The sequence below is a fragment of the Cynoglossus semilaevis genome, chromosome 3 (genome assembly GCF_000523025.1).
Source record: "Cynoglossus semilaevis isolate Cse_v1.0 chromosome 3, Cse_v1.0, whole genome shotgun sequence".
Classification (NCBI taxonomy): Eukaryota; Metazoa; Chordata; class Actinopteri; order Pleuronectiformes; family Cynoglossidae; genus Cynoglossus; species Cynoglossus semilaevis.
The window spans coordinates 2694115-2707363 of NC_024309.1; the positions used below are offsets into that span (position 1 = coordinate 2694115).

The 13249-nt window shown below is 40.9% G+C and overlaps 1 protein-coding gene across 3 annotated transcripts in view; it reads right to left on the minus strand.

The window, feature by feature from the left end:
• Positions 1 to 2331: 2331 nt before the first annotated feature.
• Positions 2332 to 13249, minus strand: part of LOC103376915 (trichohyalin-like) — a 104019-nt gene continuing 93101 nt past the window's right edge. For 2 of the 3 annotated variants that reach the window (XM_025054473.1, XM_025054472.1), the window contains 6 exons: positions 12136 to 12245; positions 11713 to 11787; positions 10702 to 10795; positions 10567 to 10607; positions 6119 to 6221; positions 2332 to 3858 (listed from right to left, as the gene is read on the minus strand). In XM_025054473.1, coding sequence (XP_024910241.1) covers positions 3469 to 3858; positions 6119 to 6221; positions 10567 to 10607; positions 10702 to 10795; positions 11713 to 11787; positions 12136 to 12245 — 813 coding nt within the window. In that variant the 3' untranslated portion in view covers positions 2332 to 3468. Of the gene's footprint in view, positions 3859 to 6118; positions 6222 to 10566; positions 10608 to 10701; positions 10796 to 11712; positions 11788 to 12135; positions 12246 to 13249 lie in introns of those variants that run through there. The other variant, XR_003049374.1, reaches the window with a different exon arrangement.

Sequence of the window (13249 nt, forward strand, 5' to 3'; positions counted from 1 at the left end):
TCCCTGAAATTGTCTTGTAATCTCTTATTCCCTGTGGGTTTTCCTACTTTCTACTATTGTACTATTTCCCACAATTCTCTTTAGCTCTTAAGGGAACGCAGCAACTTCTTTGAGACGTTGGCCTGATGGCCAAAACTCTCATTAAAAGGTGCAATGAGATAGAACAATATACCAAATGTTACTTTCTGTTTCAAGTACCTCGATATTTGGGCGTAAAACGTAACAGTTGAAGTTATTTTGTTGTGTAGCATTTAAAGTTCCATGAATTAGTGAAGCCATAAAAATCTGGCACAAATATACATTACTGTGTTTACAACTGTGCATCTGAATATAAGTTGTAAAAATGAAACCATGCTACGGCTAAAACTCAACCACACCATCAAAACCGCAGTATTTTGCTGTACGGTGGCTGCACAGCCTATAAAAAGATACTAAATAACAAAAACCCAGCTCTAAAAAAAGAGAACACTGTGAATGACTGTCTTCTCTTCTGCCATCTTGACTGACCTAACTTTAGGAGCAGACACGTTTCCAGCACTCCTGTCAGTTTTGTTTCTTTCTCACCCTCCCTTGCTGCTCTGTCATTTTCTGTGCGGTGTGACAGAACTGTCTCTTCCACTAAAAGTTATTTTATTTCAACGTTGGCACAATCCTCTGCTGTTCAGGAACAGAAACATTTTCCACACGACACAAGGCCTTTTTCAGGTGTCAGACGTGTAGGCTGTCACAGGTGTGGAGAGCCCATGTATATGATACTGGACTGTATGCAGAGGAAGTACTGATTAAATAACTTTATATGCATGAAAATATGTGTATAAAATATGTATGCAAATACATATTTTACACACTACATCATAAACTACTCAACCTTAGTTGATTTCATAGATATGTCAATCTATATTTTTCATAGTGAATAATAAAAATAAAATATATTTATTTATTTATTCCAATTAAATACCTTTACATTACAAGTAAACTTTAGCCACACAAACAGGGCAAGACATATATATTAAATGAAGAAGTTTCTTTAGCTTTAGCTATGCTAAGCTATTACTGCTAATCTTTCCAACTTGCATTCAGAATCCAACAGCAGCTGACAGACTCTGTAACAATGCCAACTTGGTAGTTTTTCAACTGGTATGGCTGTCAAGAAGCAACTTGGAACTTATATATAGAATAGAATTAGAGAAAATGAAAGCAAACGGCAGCACCACCACCTGTGACCAATGAGAGCCAACCAGGGTTAACTTATGAGTTCGAATTTTTTTTTCCAAGGTATATTTAAAAATAAAACAGACAAAGCGTAAATAACAAATTACTGTTTTGCCAGAGATCATAGAGTCAAACAACAGTCGAGCTTTTTTGTTGATTATTAGCATGGGCAACCACACAGAGACACCCAGACTGGAGCTGATAACACACACACACACACCCAAGTGCACAAGCACTCCAGTCATTTGTATCCTAAAATAAGGATGGAATAATGCCTTGTAAACACTGTAATGAGCGCCATGATGGTCAACAGCTATTCTCCGTCTCTTTCTCAGCGTCTCTCGTGGTTGAGGGCCCACACTGTTCAAAAACAGCCAGATGCTAATTTAGGATAAAAAGAAAATACTGACTTGCAAAATTTCGCTGGTTTACCACACATTTCCAGGGGACCACACGTACAGCAGTGAAGTACCACACGCTCATTTGATGAAATTAGGTTAGGAAGAAGCCTTTTCTGTGCTTTCTGTCTGTAAGAAAACGTGGTGTGGAAATTAAGTGCCGCTATGTGTTTTTGTGAGTGTGAATGTGTGCATGTGTGTTTGTGTGTTTGTGTGTGTGTGTGTGTGAGGCTGACTAATCCCTCTACAGAGCTGAAATGAGTTAAAAACACATCAAAGAGAAGCTTAACCTCTGTGAAACCTCACTGGGTTTTCAAGAACAACAAATGATCATTCTCCTCATTGTTTCCAGGGGGACTTATTTCACCGCTGTGCTGCTGACTTTTCCTTCAGTCTTGGGAGTTTAAAAAAAAAAAAAAGCCTGTGGTTTTATTTTTAATGACTGCGCCGTTTGTGTAAGTGCGAGAGTGTGTGTGTTTGCAAAAGAATATAAGTGCGTGTGGATGTGCAAGAGGGTGCACGCATGAGTGTTTGCACATAAAAGAAGGGTATTTTTGAGTGTGACATGGCAGATGAGGAAAACCAAGCTAACAAGGACACGCAGCTCTGTGGGAAATCATTAAAATGTATGACATCCTAAACAGCTATAGTTTATAGTTTAGTTAAGTTTAACAGGCTATGTTTATACAAAACCAATGAACGATGAGGGGAAAAAAAGGTTTTGGGAGCGAGTGGGGGACAGGTGGGAGAGAACAGATAGAAAAACAGAGCCAATTGTGGTTTGAGACCTTTTCGCCCCGAATTCTCATTATCGCGGTATAACAGACACATATTTGCATACTTCTCTCAGTATTCTTTGTTTGGGTAAAAGAAAACATCCCTAAAAAGTGTTGTGTCTCACCTGAAGAAAAACAAAGAAAGACATTGAATAGTCACCGTATGTTTGTGTGATTTTGGAAAAGAAAACTACAGTGTTGATTGTTTAATAGTGATGCAGCCAAACGCTGTTGATATATGTTTGTGTATGTTGGGATTATGCAACACAGGTTGGCTTAACTGGGAGTCAGATAACTATAAATACTGACTGCTGCATCTGTGACCACTTAGGTACAGATGTATCTGTTTTTATTGTCCATCAATACAACACAGCAACAGATGAGTGGAAAAAAGTCAACAAAGTGGGTTTTTTTTTTGTCTCCACAATAAATCAAAACTTAAAGCGCCTTCAATGTTAAACATCTAAACTACTCCGTCACAGAAGCACACACAGACAAAGACGCAGCGACACATGGCACACAGCTACGCTGCAATCACACCGAGTTACAGTACAGTCGCTCCCAACAGGTTCCCCTCTGGATATTGATGATGCCTTGACTCTCTGGCATCCAAAGCAACGTATTCATCGGGAGGGGAATTAGTGCTTTTTGTCATTTGGTTCATTTGCTGACTGTATTAAATTCAATGAGAGTTTTTACATAAGTGCAGCCATTAAAAAAGATCTCAGTGCTTAATTTTATTTTCTGGCAAAGAAGATCATTGTTTTAAAAGGACAATGCCACTTTTTGAATTGTTCTGATGATCAGTGGGTAAAATGATGTGATGCAGTGTTTGACAAGGTTTTCTTAGATAAAATATTCTGATGGTGATCTGGGGTTTTTTTCGACCTACATTTTGACTATTTACTGCAAATTCCATCATCTGCTGGCTCTCTAGACCCCCTCCCAACTCCACCCTCAGGCAAAAAAATAATCCAGGGACTTGACTTTGACCTGCAGGACATTAACCTCATGCTGAATACACTCCCCGGTGGGGAGGTAGAGGTCAAAAAGTCATGACAGGTCAAAGTCTTCGGGGGGCTTCATTTGGTCAGATCCCAGCTTGTCCTCCCAGACCATACATCTCCCACAGAGGCGGAGACAGTGCTCACTGCAGCTGGTTTCATCCAGAGGGCTTTAGACAAAACCTGGAACTCACCTGGTTTCTCTAATACAGCTCTACTCAGCTTGGTTTCCTGGAGAATCCCATCAATGTGGCCCGTTGCTGGGTCTGAACCCAGGGGATTAGGTTGGTGGGATGAAGGGAGGGAGGTGGAGAGTGGAGCAGCGGCACAGAGGGGGGGACGTATGGAGGAGCTGTGCAGAAGGTTGGGAGGAGCAGCAGGCAGTCGTTGCTCCACTCGTCTACGCATGGACCTCTCCTCCTCCAGCTGCCTGCGTAAGTGCTTATTCTCCCCGCTGAGAGTGTTTAACTGGAGAGAAACAAGAGGGAGACATTAAGACATGTGGACACGGTGCATAATGAGGACTAATAATGAAAATATTCTAAAGAATAGGAGAAGGACGGCAGAGGTGAGGGGAGACGATCAGGGAAGTCAAAACATTACACTTGTTCAGTTAAAGCTCTGAAACTGCTAAACTTAATTTGATGTCAACAACAAATATTAACCATCAAAAGTCAACCGCTATCATGTTGATGAAGTAGCTGACATCCCATTATGGGCTTAATTCATCTTTCACAGTTGCTTTCATGCCTGTTGAAACAGAAATGCAAATGGGAAATTGCGAGTTTGTTGGGGGGCAGAAAAGTGGGGGGTTTGATTCAGGAGTATATTGAGTTCACAGTTGGAAATGGTCGTGAGTGGGAGTCATGCAACGGTGGAAATTTTCAACATGAAAACAACCAATTTGGGCGATCATTAGAGTTCTATTTGACACAAAATCATCCGTGACACAAAACAAATCGCACGACATCAGGACATGATTTGGCGCCCCCTCAAACACAATTACAGGCTAGCTAAATTGAGGGCATTTTATCTTTTGGGGAAGACTGCTTCTTAAAGACAGGAACAGGAGGGAGTGTAAAAAGTGGCTTTAAAAATAAAATTGTGTTTGTTAAAACCCATGGTAATTGCATGCAAAAATATGCCAGTCTAAAATGTGTAATAACGTGACAACGGAGATTAAGCGATCTGGGAGGATGTATTTTAAATGTATTTGAAGTTATTGGGAAAGAAGAAAATAAGACACGGAGGATAAAAAGACATGTCAGGTAATGGCAGTAGCACTCATTTACATCTGTTTAGGAGTGTCTGTGTGTTTGACTGACATGTTTCTGCTAACTATTACACTCACAGACACAATGGACACACAAATCTACACCCGCAGACTCACAACGTGTGATGTCCACAAAAAAGATGTGAGGTTGAACCCTCACAAAGGCAGTGACGTGTAAAAAAAAATGTCCAGTGATAAAGTTTAAAGCTTTAAAATATTAAATATCTGCGACAAACATCCTACAACTTCAGTGCTTTTGTGCAAATGACAAAAGCATTTTTTTAAATACCTGTTTGTTTCCTTCATCCATAACATGTGGACTGTTTGTCTAAGAGGACAGTGTAGATATAGAAAGGAAATGTAAAAAAACAGAAAAAAAAATCATTTGGAAAGAGAAAGTTTGCAGAGATCAGTTCAACAATGAGTGCAGAGACCTGACTACAGCAGAGAGACAGACACTGATTTATGTGTCCTTCAAAAACCTCAGTCAGACAGTCCATTCAGCTCCTCTGCTGATATCTGAGGGAGCAGGACTGAAGACGAATGTTGGTGTCCACTGGACGGTGAATGATAAAACCTTATGAAAGTTGGCTGTTTATAGTTTCCCGTCTAGGTCCGCTCAGTTGTTTGTTAGTGTGAGTGTTTGGACTGTTCATGTGGGAAGAAAGTGTGTAATGATTCCCACTAGAGATTAAAGGGTGCTATTACACACCTGAGCTGTTAAACAACGCCTCACTCTTTTCTTGTCTCCGTCTGCTCCCTTCCTTTTCTCCGCCATCCTGTGTCTCGAACGTGCAGCTAACAACATTTGCTCTCCACAAAGAGACGCTACATTAAAACTTGATCAAATATCAGCTTGGCTCACACACCGTCAATCAGTCTTGGAGAAGTCAGGTGAGCGGTTCCCCAGGCCTTTCAGTGTTAGAGAACTGTGGGGGATGAGGAGCACGTTTGATTCCACTCTCCTTTGGTGATTTGTTGACTCGTATGAAGTTCAACGTAGTCTTAAAAAAACGTCAGTGTTTCCTGTGAATAATTCCTCTGTGTTTTTTCCCCCCACATTGTTTTATCACAGCGGGCCGTTTCCTTATGCTGTCACGGAGAGATCAGTGCGTCTGTATTGATATACATCCCTCTCCCAGCTCCATGAAAGGCAAATCATTTACCAGCGAAAGGGAACGTCACTGCTTTCTCCTGATACAATTTGCGCCCCCCCCACTCCCTCTCCCCACACAGTACACCATCCACCCCCCCAATTTCAACTTTCACTTTTATCGTAGGAAGAGGAAATGGATGTCTCCGTGCGCCTGTGTGCGAGTGCATGCATGTGTTTGAAGTTGGACACATAAAAGCTTCCTCCTCTGTGCAAGCTCAACAGCATGTGGGCCAGTGTGCAGGTGTGCGTTACTGTCGGGTAAAAGGACAGTCAGACATGTGTGTGTGTGTGTGTCTTACTTGTTGATTTAGCATTGATATGGCCTCCAGGTTGCAGCGCAGTCTGGTCTGCATTTTCTCGATTTTGCCAAGGTTTCGAGCCATACAGGTCTGATTCTTCATGCTGTAACACAATATTCACATGCGTTCACATAAACATATATCAGAGGGGAGGTATCTTTGACATTTTTACTTGAGGCGCTGTGAAAAAAGCAGAACAATAAAACCTGGCTCATTTGTAGTTTTCCATAAAAAGTGTATCCCCACTGCCACGACCATGCAGCAAACTTTTAAACTACAGTATTTCTTCTACAGTTTTTTTTTTTACATTTTTCTAGTAAAACCAAGCAGTTGCAGTCAGACATCCACAGAAACCTGAGGCGGAGAGAGCTTGGCGTACATCATCTTCATTACAACCATCTGCATATTAACTTATTACTAAACTCAAAGATGGGCGAGCAAATGGGTCCCAGGAATCATTAAATTATACATGAAAGACCATAGAAAAGTGAAATAATAAACATATATATACACAGAAGAAAACAAAGGCAGCAGCAGCCGGGGAACATTAAGAGTACAAGAAGCCATTTAAGATTTTAACTGTTTATTAAAAAGGTTTGGGAAATGACAAACAAATGCTTGGTCTCCTATCTTCAGCCCCGCGTCTGACTAAAGAATGTCTATTAAATTAACGACGATGGATAATGGCGCTCTGTACTGGCTGTAGCAGTGGCGGCCCCTCGCTTTATGCTCGTGTTGTCATGCCCCAGTGAACCTGTCCAGTTAGCATTCGGAGGAAACCTTCTAAATACTTTGTTAAAGACTTCTTAGTTCATTAAAGAACCACTGTACCTCTCTGGCGTAAATTTTCTTCTGAAAAAGCCACCGGTGGTTTTCTATCAAGCTAACGGAGAGAAGAGAGTCGCTTCAGTTTTGCTTCAGTTGAGACGACGCGTAGCTTCGCCGCAGCACTACAGAAATGTGTCTCTGTCAAGAGTGGCTAAGACGTGAAGCGTACACATACTTTAATTAGTCCAATTAGAAACCCTTTTAGAAGCCTGGCTATACTAAATCTAAAATGACACCACACACTGTCTTCAGTCACTTCATTCTTTCCAGTGTTATGGTGAAGTGCTGCTGACACTGGTTGAAAGGCTGCTACTGTATGATCAGGACAGTCCATAACATTCCCAAAAATGTGTGTAAACAGTATATAGCTCTCTACATAAGAAGATGTGACATCACACCTTGCCTTCATAGAGGCAATGGCAGGCCATTAGATCATTTTGCCACCAATTGTAGGCCTGTGGTCTCCCCTCAGCCGGGGCCTTCACAGACTGCTGTCCAGCACTTGAGCCACAACGGAAACCCTTTCGAGGCAAAAGCACAAATTTATTACCTGCAGTGTGAACGTAGTCTCGCAGTAAGCTCATTGATTCAGTAACATGGCCTGTTGTATTGTCTCAATCACTGATAGTCTGTGATATTAATAGCATGCATTTCAGGTAATCACCAGGGGCTAAACAGACATAGTTGACAGGTTAAGATAAGTGTTTGTAAACCGTAAGAAGAAGATTGTTTCATACTTTTTCTTTCATGGAACAGACAAATACTTAGGGAATACAGTGCGTAACTGGATACTGTCGGGTGTGATTAATATGTTAGCAGAGACATGTATGACATGCAGCCACCATTGGCTAACACCATCCTAATATGGTTCACTATTAACCAACCAACTAATTTACAGCAGTCAAGTGGAGGTAGTAAAGAAATCGTTTCTCCGACGATAACACCCATAAACGGAACATAATTGCAACTGACCTTTACAGACGTCTAATTTCACACCATGATGAGACAAGGTACATTAATAAGATGCAATCCTGGAATTTCTTTTGATGTTTTAAATTGCAAATGCATTTTTTTAATAGCACGGGGGGGAGGGGGGGGGTTCTGTTGTAGGAGAATAAAAAAATAAGTAATACTTTTAGCTCAGGCCAACTCTATAAAATCCAACACCGCTTCTCCACTCATCCTCTACATGATTTAAGCTTGTTCCTCGGTGGTAATGTGGTCTTCAGCAGATCATGAAACATCACCGCCACTGAGACAACTGTACGAGATTTATGCAAGCAATGTGAGAAGGCAGCGATGCGCTGAGTGCTTGGCGCGAAGCCTGTGTAAACATGTGTTCCTGTGTTTACACGCAAACATGGTTGTGTGTAATTAGCGGCCTAACCCAATCAGTGTGTGTATAATTACAGTCATTAGCGTCGAAGCCAAGCTGCCATGCTCTCCAAACTAGGCAATAAACACGGCTCCTCTCTTTGCTCCAATCTCGCTCTCATCTTTCTTATTTACTGCCTTCACATTGCTGTAAATTTTATGCAAGACTTGATGTTCCTCTCACAGTATCCTCCTTATCTCCTTTTTCAGTTTCTCTGTCACTTTTGCAATCTGTGTTTGTACAAACAGTCTGCTCTGATCTCCGGGTTAGTTAGCGGTGCGACTGATGAAGCTTGATGCCACTTTCCGAGCGCCACCTCCCCCTCGCCCCCGGATGGCAGTGTCAGACACTTAGGGAGTCAGTGCTGCCAAAGCAAACAGCATTAGTCTCTGCTTTCACTCCCTACTTCATTTTACAATTAATTAGAGACAAGAATATAATTACCGCAACAAAATTACTGTGAAAATTGTAATATCAGATTATTTCATTTCTCTGCTTTTGTTACAAGAATGCAGAGGTTGTCGGATGACTGCTTGTTATCTCGTTGCCATTTCAATACCATTGATCAAGACGACTGTGATTTAAAAATAAATAAATAAATAAAACCCAGAGTAAGCCGACATGGTTTGGCACAGCAGAGACAAGAATTGGCAGTTTCAATTAAACAAAAATTATTAAAACATTGATGAATATCATTTTTATATATTTTGTAATATTGTAATTAAACAGAAGAAATGTTACGAATGGAATACCTCCAATGTATAAAATGAATAGTCACACAAACCATTAGATTATTATCACATGAATCTCAAACATTTCTTTGTTTACTTCAATATCCTCAAAGTGCAAATCCAACCCAACACAGGCAACATCATTCAATTAGAACATGTTTTTTTTCCCACAATTGCACTTTTCTGCTAACCTTAGCGATCCATCTGTGTGTGAAGGCACTGACACGGGCGTCGCTTGGGAACAGCAGGCCATATAATCATAATAAATTCCTTTAATAAAGGCATATCTAATGACAAAACCTTCACGCTATGACGATTGCCATCGGTGATAGTGACACTGCGCAGATACCCCCATTGCCACCAGTAATGAGATTTATACACTGCCGTGTGAATATCATGACACATCTGTTGCTTAGGAGATATATGATATGCATACATATGGCATTTCAGGTAAGTATCACTGTGTGTGTGTTGGTGGTGGTTACAATAATGGAATAAAATAAATAAGGAACTCTCATAATAAGGAAAATGGGATGGATGAGGAGACGCTGAGGAACAGGCTTTCATTCACTGTTTTTATCTCATTCTGCGTTATTATATTCGCTCAATCAAAAAAGCCCTCTTATACCTACATCTATATGAACTGCCTCTCTCTCCCCGTCTCACTCTCCAACACACAGGCACTCACACTCCCTCTCTCACACACACACATGCATACACTTGAGCTCATTCGCAATTATGAAGGAAAGACAAAGAAAAGTGATTCATCTTTCTGTCGTGGCCCCTTAATGATATCATTAAAATGACTGACAGCTTTGAATAGCATTGGAAATTTACTCCAGTCAAAACAAATCTGATCCATTTTGGAAACAGCGCCTGCTGCTTCGTTAGGGGAGAGGTGCAACATGAGTGCGAAGCACGGGGTGAGGAGGAGAAAAAGGGGCGGGGGGGCTGTTAATGAGGGTGACCTTAGGAGGGGAGGGGTCAAAGTGGGGATCTCAGGGAGTTCTCCTGTAAGCAGGTGCCCCCCGAACCGACGCCGTCTCTCACCAGCCTCCAACTCCCTCCTTTCTCACCTCCATCCTGCACCCTCTCCCGCTCGTGCCACATTCATTTTCATTGTCTTAATGAACATAATAAATATATCTCCTCTCTATTGATGAATGCTATTTGACAGCCATGGGCTGACAAGTAGAAGAGGATGGGCCCTTGATTGGAGTGTAATCATTGTTAAAGGCACAGCATGAATAATGTATTCAGATGGGAGAAGAGACACAAAACACACACACACATTTGGAGGTACACAAGTGTCTGAGCCCAAGGGGTGTTTCATTCACAACTTGGCACTCCTGCTGCTATTATCATCATCAGCTTTGTTCAGACTAGATTGTGTGTGAAAGTTGGAAACATGGTGGGCCACGGCTGGAGGACGAACACAAATGCATATGTACAGATACTGACACTAACACACACACGCGCACACACACACTTAGACAGACATGTAGATAACCAACCTTCTCTCATCTTGCTCGGTAGCCCCGTCTCGGATCTGGGCCTGCAAACAATTATAAAATGGAAAACAAACCCTTTTTGTCATCTTGTCTCTTTTTATTTGCACTCCATTGTTTCTCCACTCTGCACTTGTTCACCTTGAAGCCTTCCAAGTCTCTTGCTGTCTTATCCGCCACTTCTGTCAGCCTCTTTACCTCAACCCTCAAGGTGTCATTAGCCTCCTGAAGATGTCTAACAAAGTGAGCCAGAAACAGAGACCCAGATGAGCAGGGAATATACATGGAGAGGCAGGGAGAGACAGACACCTATTATCATCAAGAGACTCTTGTTAACATGGCAGACAAATATTCTAGCAGGCAACTGCAGTGGTGTCTGTGCTCTGATTATGCATCTATGCATTTATTTTAACTAAAAAGCGTCTGATACACCTGAATTCTGCCAGCAAATTCTCAAGGAATAACCCTTTATTATTTAGGAAAATAATAAGGTAAGATTTGTTAAATTTTTATTTTTTTCAGACCAGTACACAACCAATATATTAATTTTTAATTCAAAGTTATTTTCATTATTTAATAGTTGCCCTCACTCATTAATAACTTCCTGTAATTTAACATTCTTAGTGCATAACATATAGCCTGCTGATTAAGTAAAAATACAAACTATGGGGTCAAAATAATGCCACTGATAATATTAAACGCAGTTATCAAGAGTCCAAAACCTCGTTGTTTCTGCAAAAAAAAAAAAAGAGAGCTTATTAATACTACTGTATTTCAGTACTCTGTAGTACTACTGATACATGTTCTGTCAAAGATATACCCATTAAATGCATACAGATGAGAGAGATACAAGGAAGGTAAAAAGGAGTCAGACAGAGACAGTGGTGCTTCTGTTGGACAGGGCTAAGACACTGCAGGAGAGCAGAACAACAGAAGACGGCTTTAATCTCTGAGAAGAGAAATATGTCACACCTCTGTCTCTGTCTTGACTGTGCGTACGTGCACGGGTTTCTGCGTTTGAGTCACAGTGACACAAAAAAACTGGCAGGTCAAAGAGTCCCGGTATTAGACACACACGGGCGTACGAGTGCTACAATCACCAGGTGTACACCCATGAGGGTGGACTGAAAAAGTGGAAGTGGAAATACTCACTCTTTTTCTTTAGTGACGAGAAGCAGCAGGTTGTTTTGGACCTCCGTCTGGGCTTTGAGGCTTCTGCTGGACGCCCTGAAAAAAATGCATTTAATATTAAATTCTTAAAAACTATTCAGTAAAACTTTTTAACCTGATGCTTCCCAAAGTGAGGGGTGGGTCTCCCATAGGGTGCACAGGTTTTCCAGGAGGGTGCACAAAGGCAAATAAATAGAACTTTCTTTATTTTTATTTGTAATTTGTTTCCTTTGTTCAATGAATGAGTGTTTCAAATAAGAGGTGATTCGATGGATGAATCAATCTGGGGTCTTAGTCAATAGTCTTATCTACTAAAAGGGGCGCTGCACAAAATATTTTGTCAACCACTGGTTTCTCGATGATGATTCCTCATTGACTTCTGTTCCATTGGAAGTGAGTTCTCACCTTTGTTCATTGATCCAAAGGTCGACGTTAGTCATGACCAGTTGGCTCTCATGACGGAGGTTCACATTGTCAGACCGCGTCCCCTCCAGCTCTGACCGGAGTTTGTCCACCTAAAGAGCAAAGTCAAATCCTCTGTCACTTCAAGCAATTATCTCTCAGTTGGAACAGCGACAGTGTTAAATGAATCACTGTCATCTCCTCTCATAAAGGACTGGCGAGGCAGAAAACTGCAAATTCAGATATTCACTTCAACATCGTCATCATGTACTGTACTTGGTTTAAAACAGACTGAACTGGAGCTGCTTTTCTTTGTCAAACATGAACTGACATTGACTGGACAGTGTCTGTTTTTAAACAAAGACTTCAGAATTTGTACTTTTCTTTGTTAGGACTGGTGGAAACGTAGAAAAGGTGTGAAAGATAAGTGGAGAAAGGCAAGATGCTGAGATGGGGGGGAAAAATGTGGAAAATAAATGTCAGAGCCACAGACTCCATATAAATGATGGACATCTCCTCGGAGTCTCATTTTCTAAGCCAACCAAAAATGCAGGCAAACTGATCAGCAACTCCTTTCATTAAATTCTAAGTCAATAAATTTTTCTTCATTCTTTGTCGTTTTAGTGCCATTTACTTGATTCACGTCGTTTTCATCTGAGCCCTGATGATTTACGCATAATAATATTGTATTTATTAAAATATTCAATCACGCTGCTTTTTGGTTGGCTGTGAACCAGATGAGTTTGTAAATATGCAGTGTTCTGCTGATATATGGGACTGGGCATGTGTTTCCTGCAGGTGTATTCACTTTACCTTTTGTTCAGCCTTTCCCCTTTCTCCAATATTTAAGCCAATGTAAGTAGATAATCCCATTATTTACAACATGTTCTCTAATCAGTCTGGGTCATTAAGGAGTTTTGTATTTGTATAATTACAGAAATTTGAGTAAATATGAATTTTTGACCTTTCCCTGGAATCTAGAACCCAAGAGAGTGAAAGATGGGCATGATCACAGGCTGCGATCCAGATATTCTTTTTAAATACACATACTAGAGTGAAGAATGGAAATATATATATATTATTTTAAGTGGAAAACAAGCTTTTACTTCTCTATCTT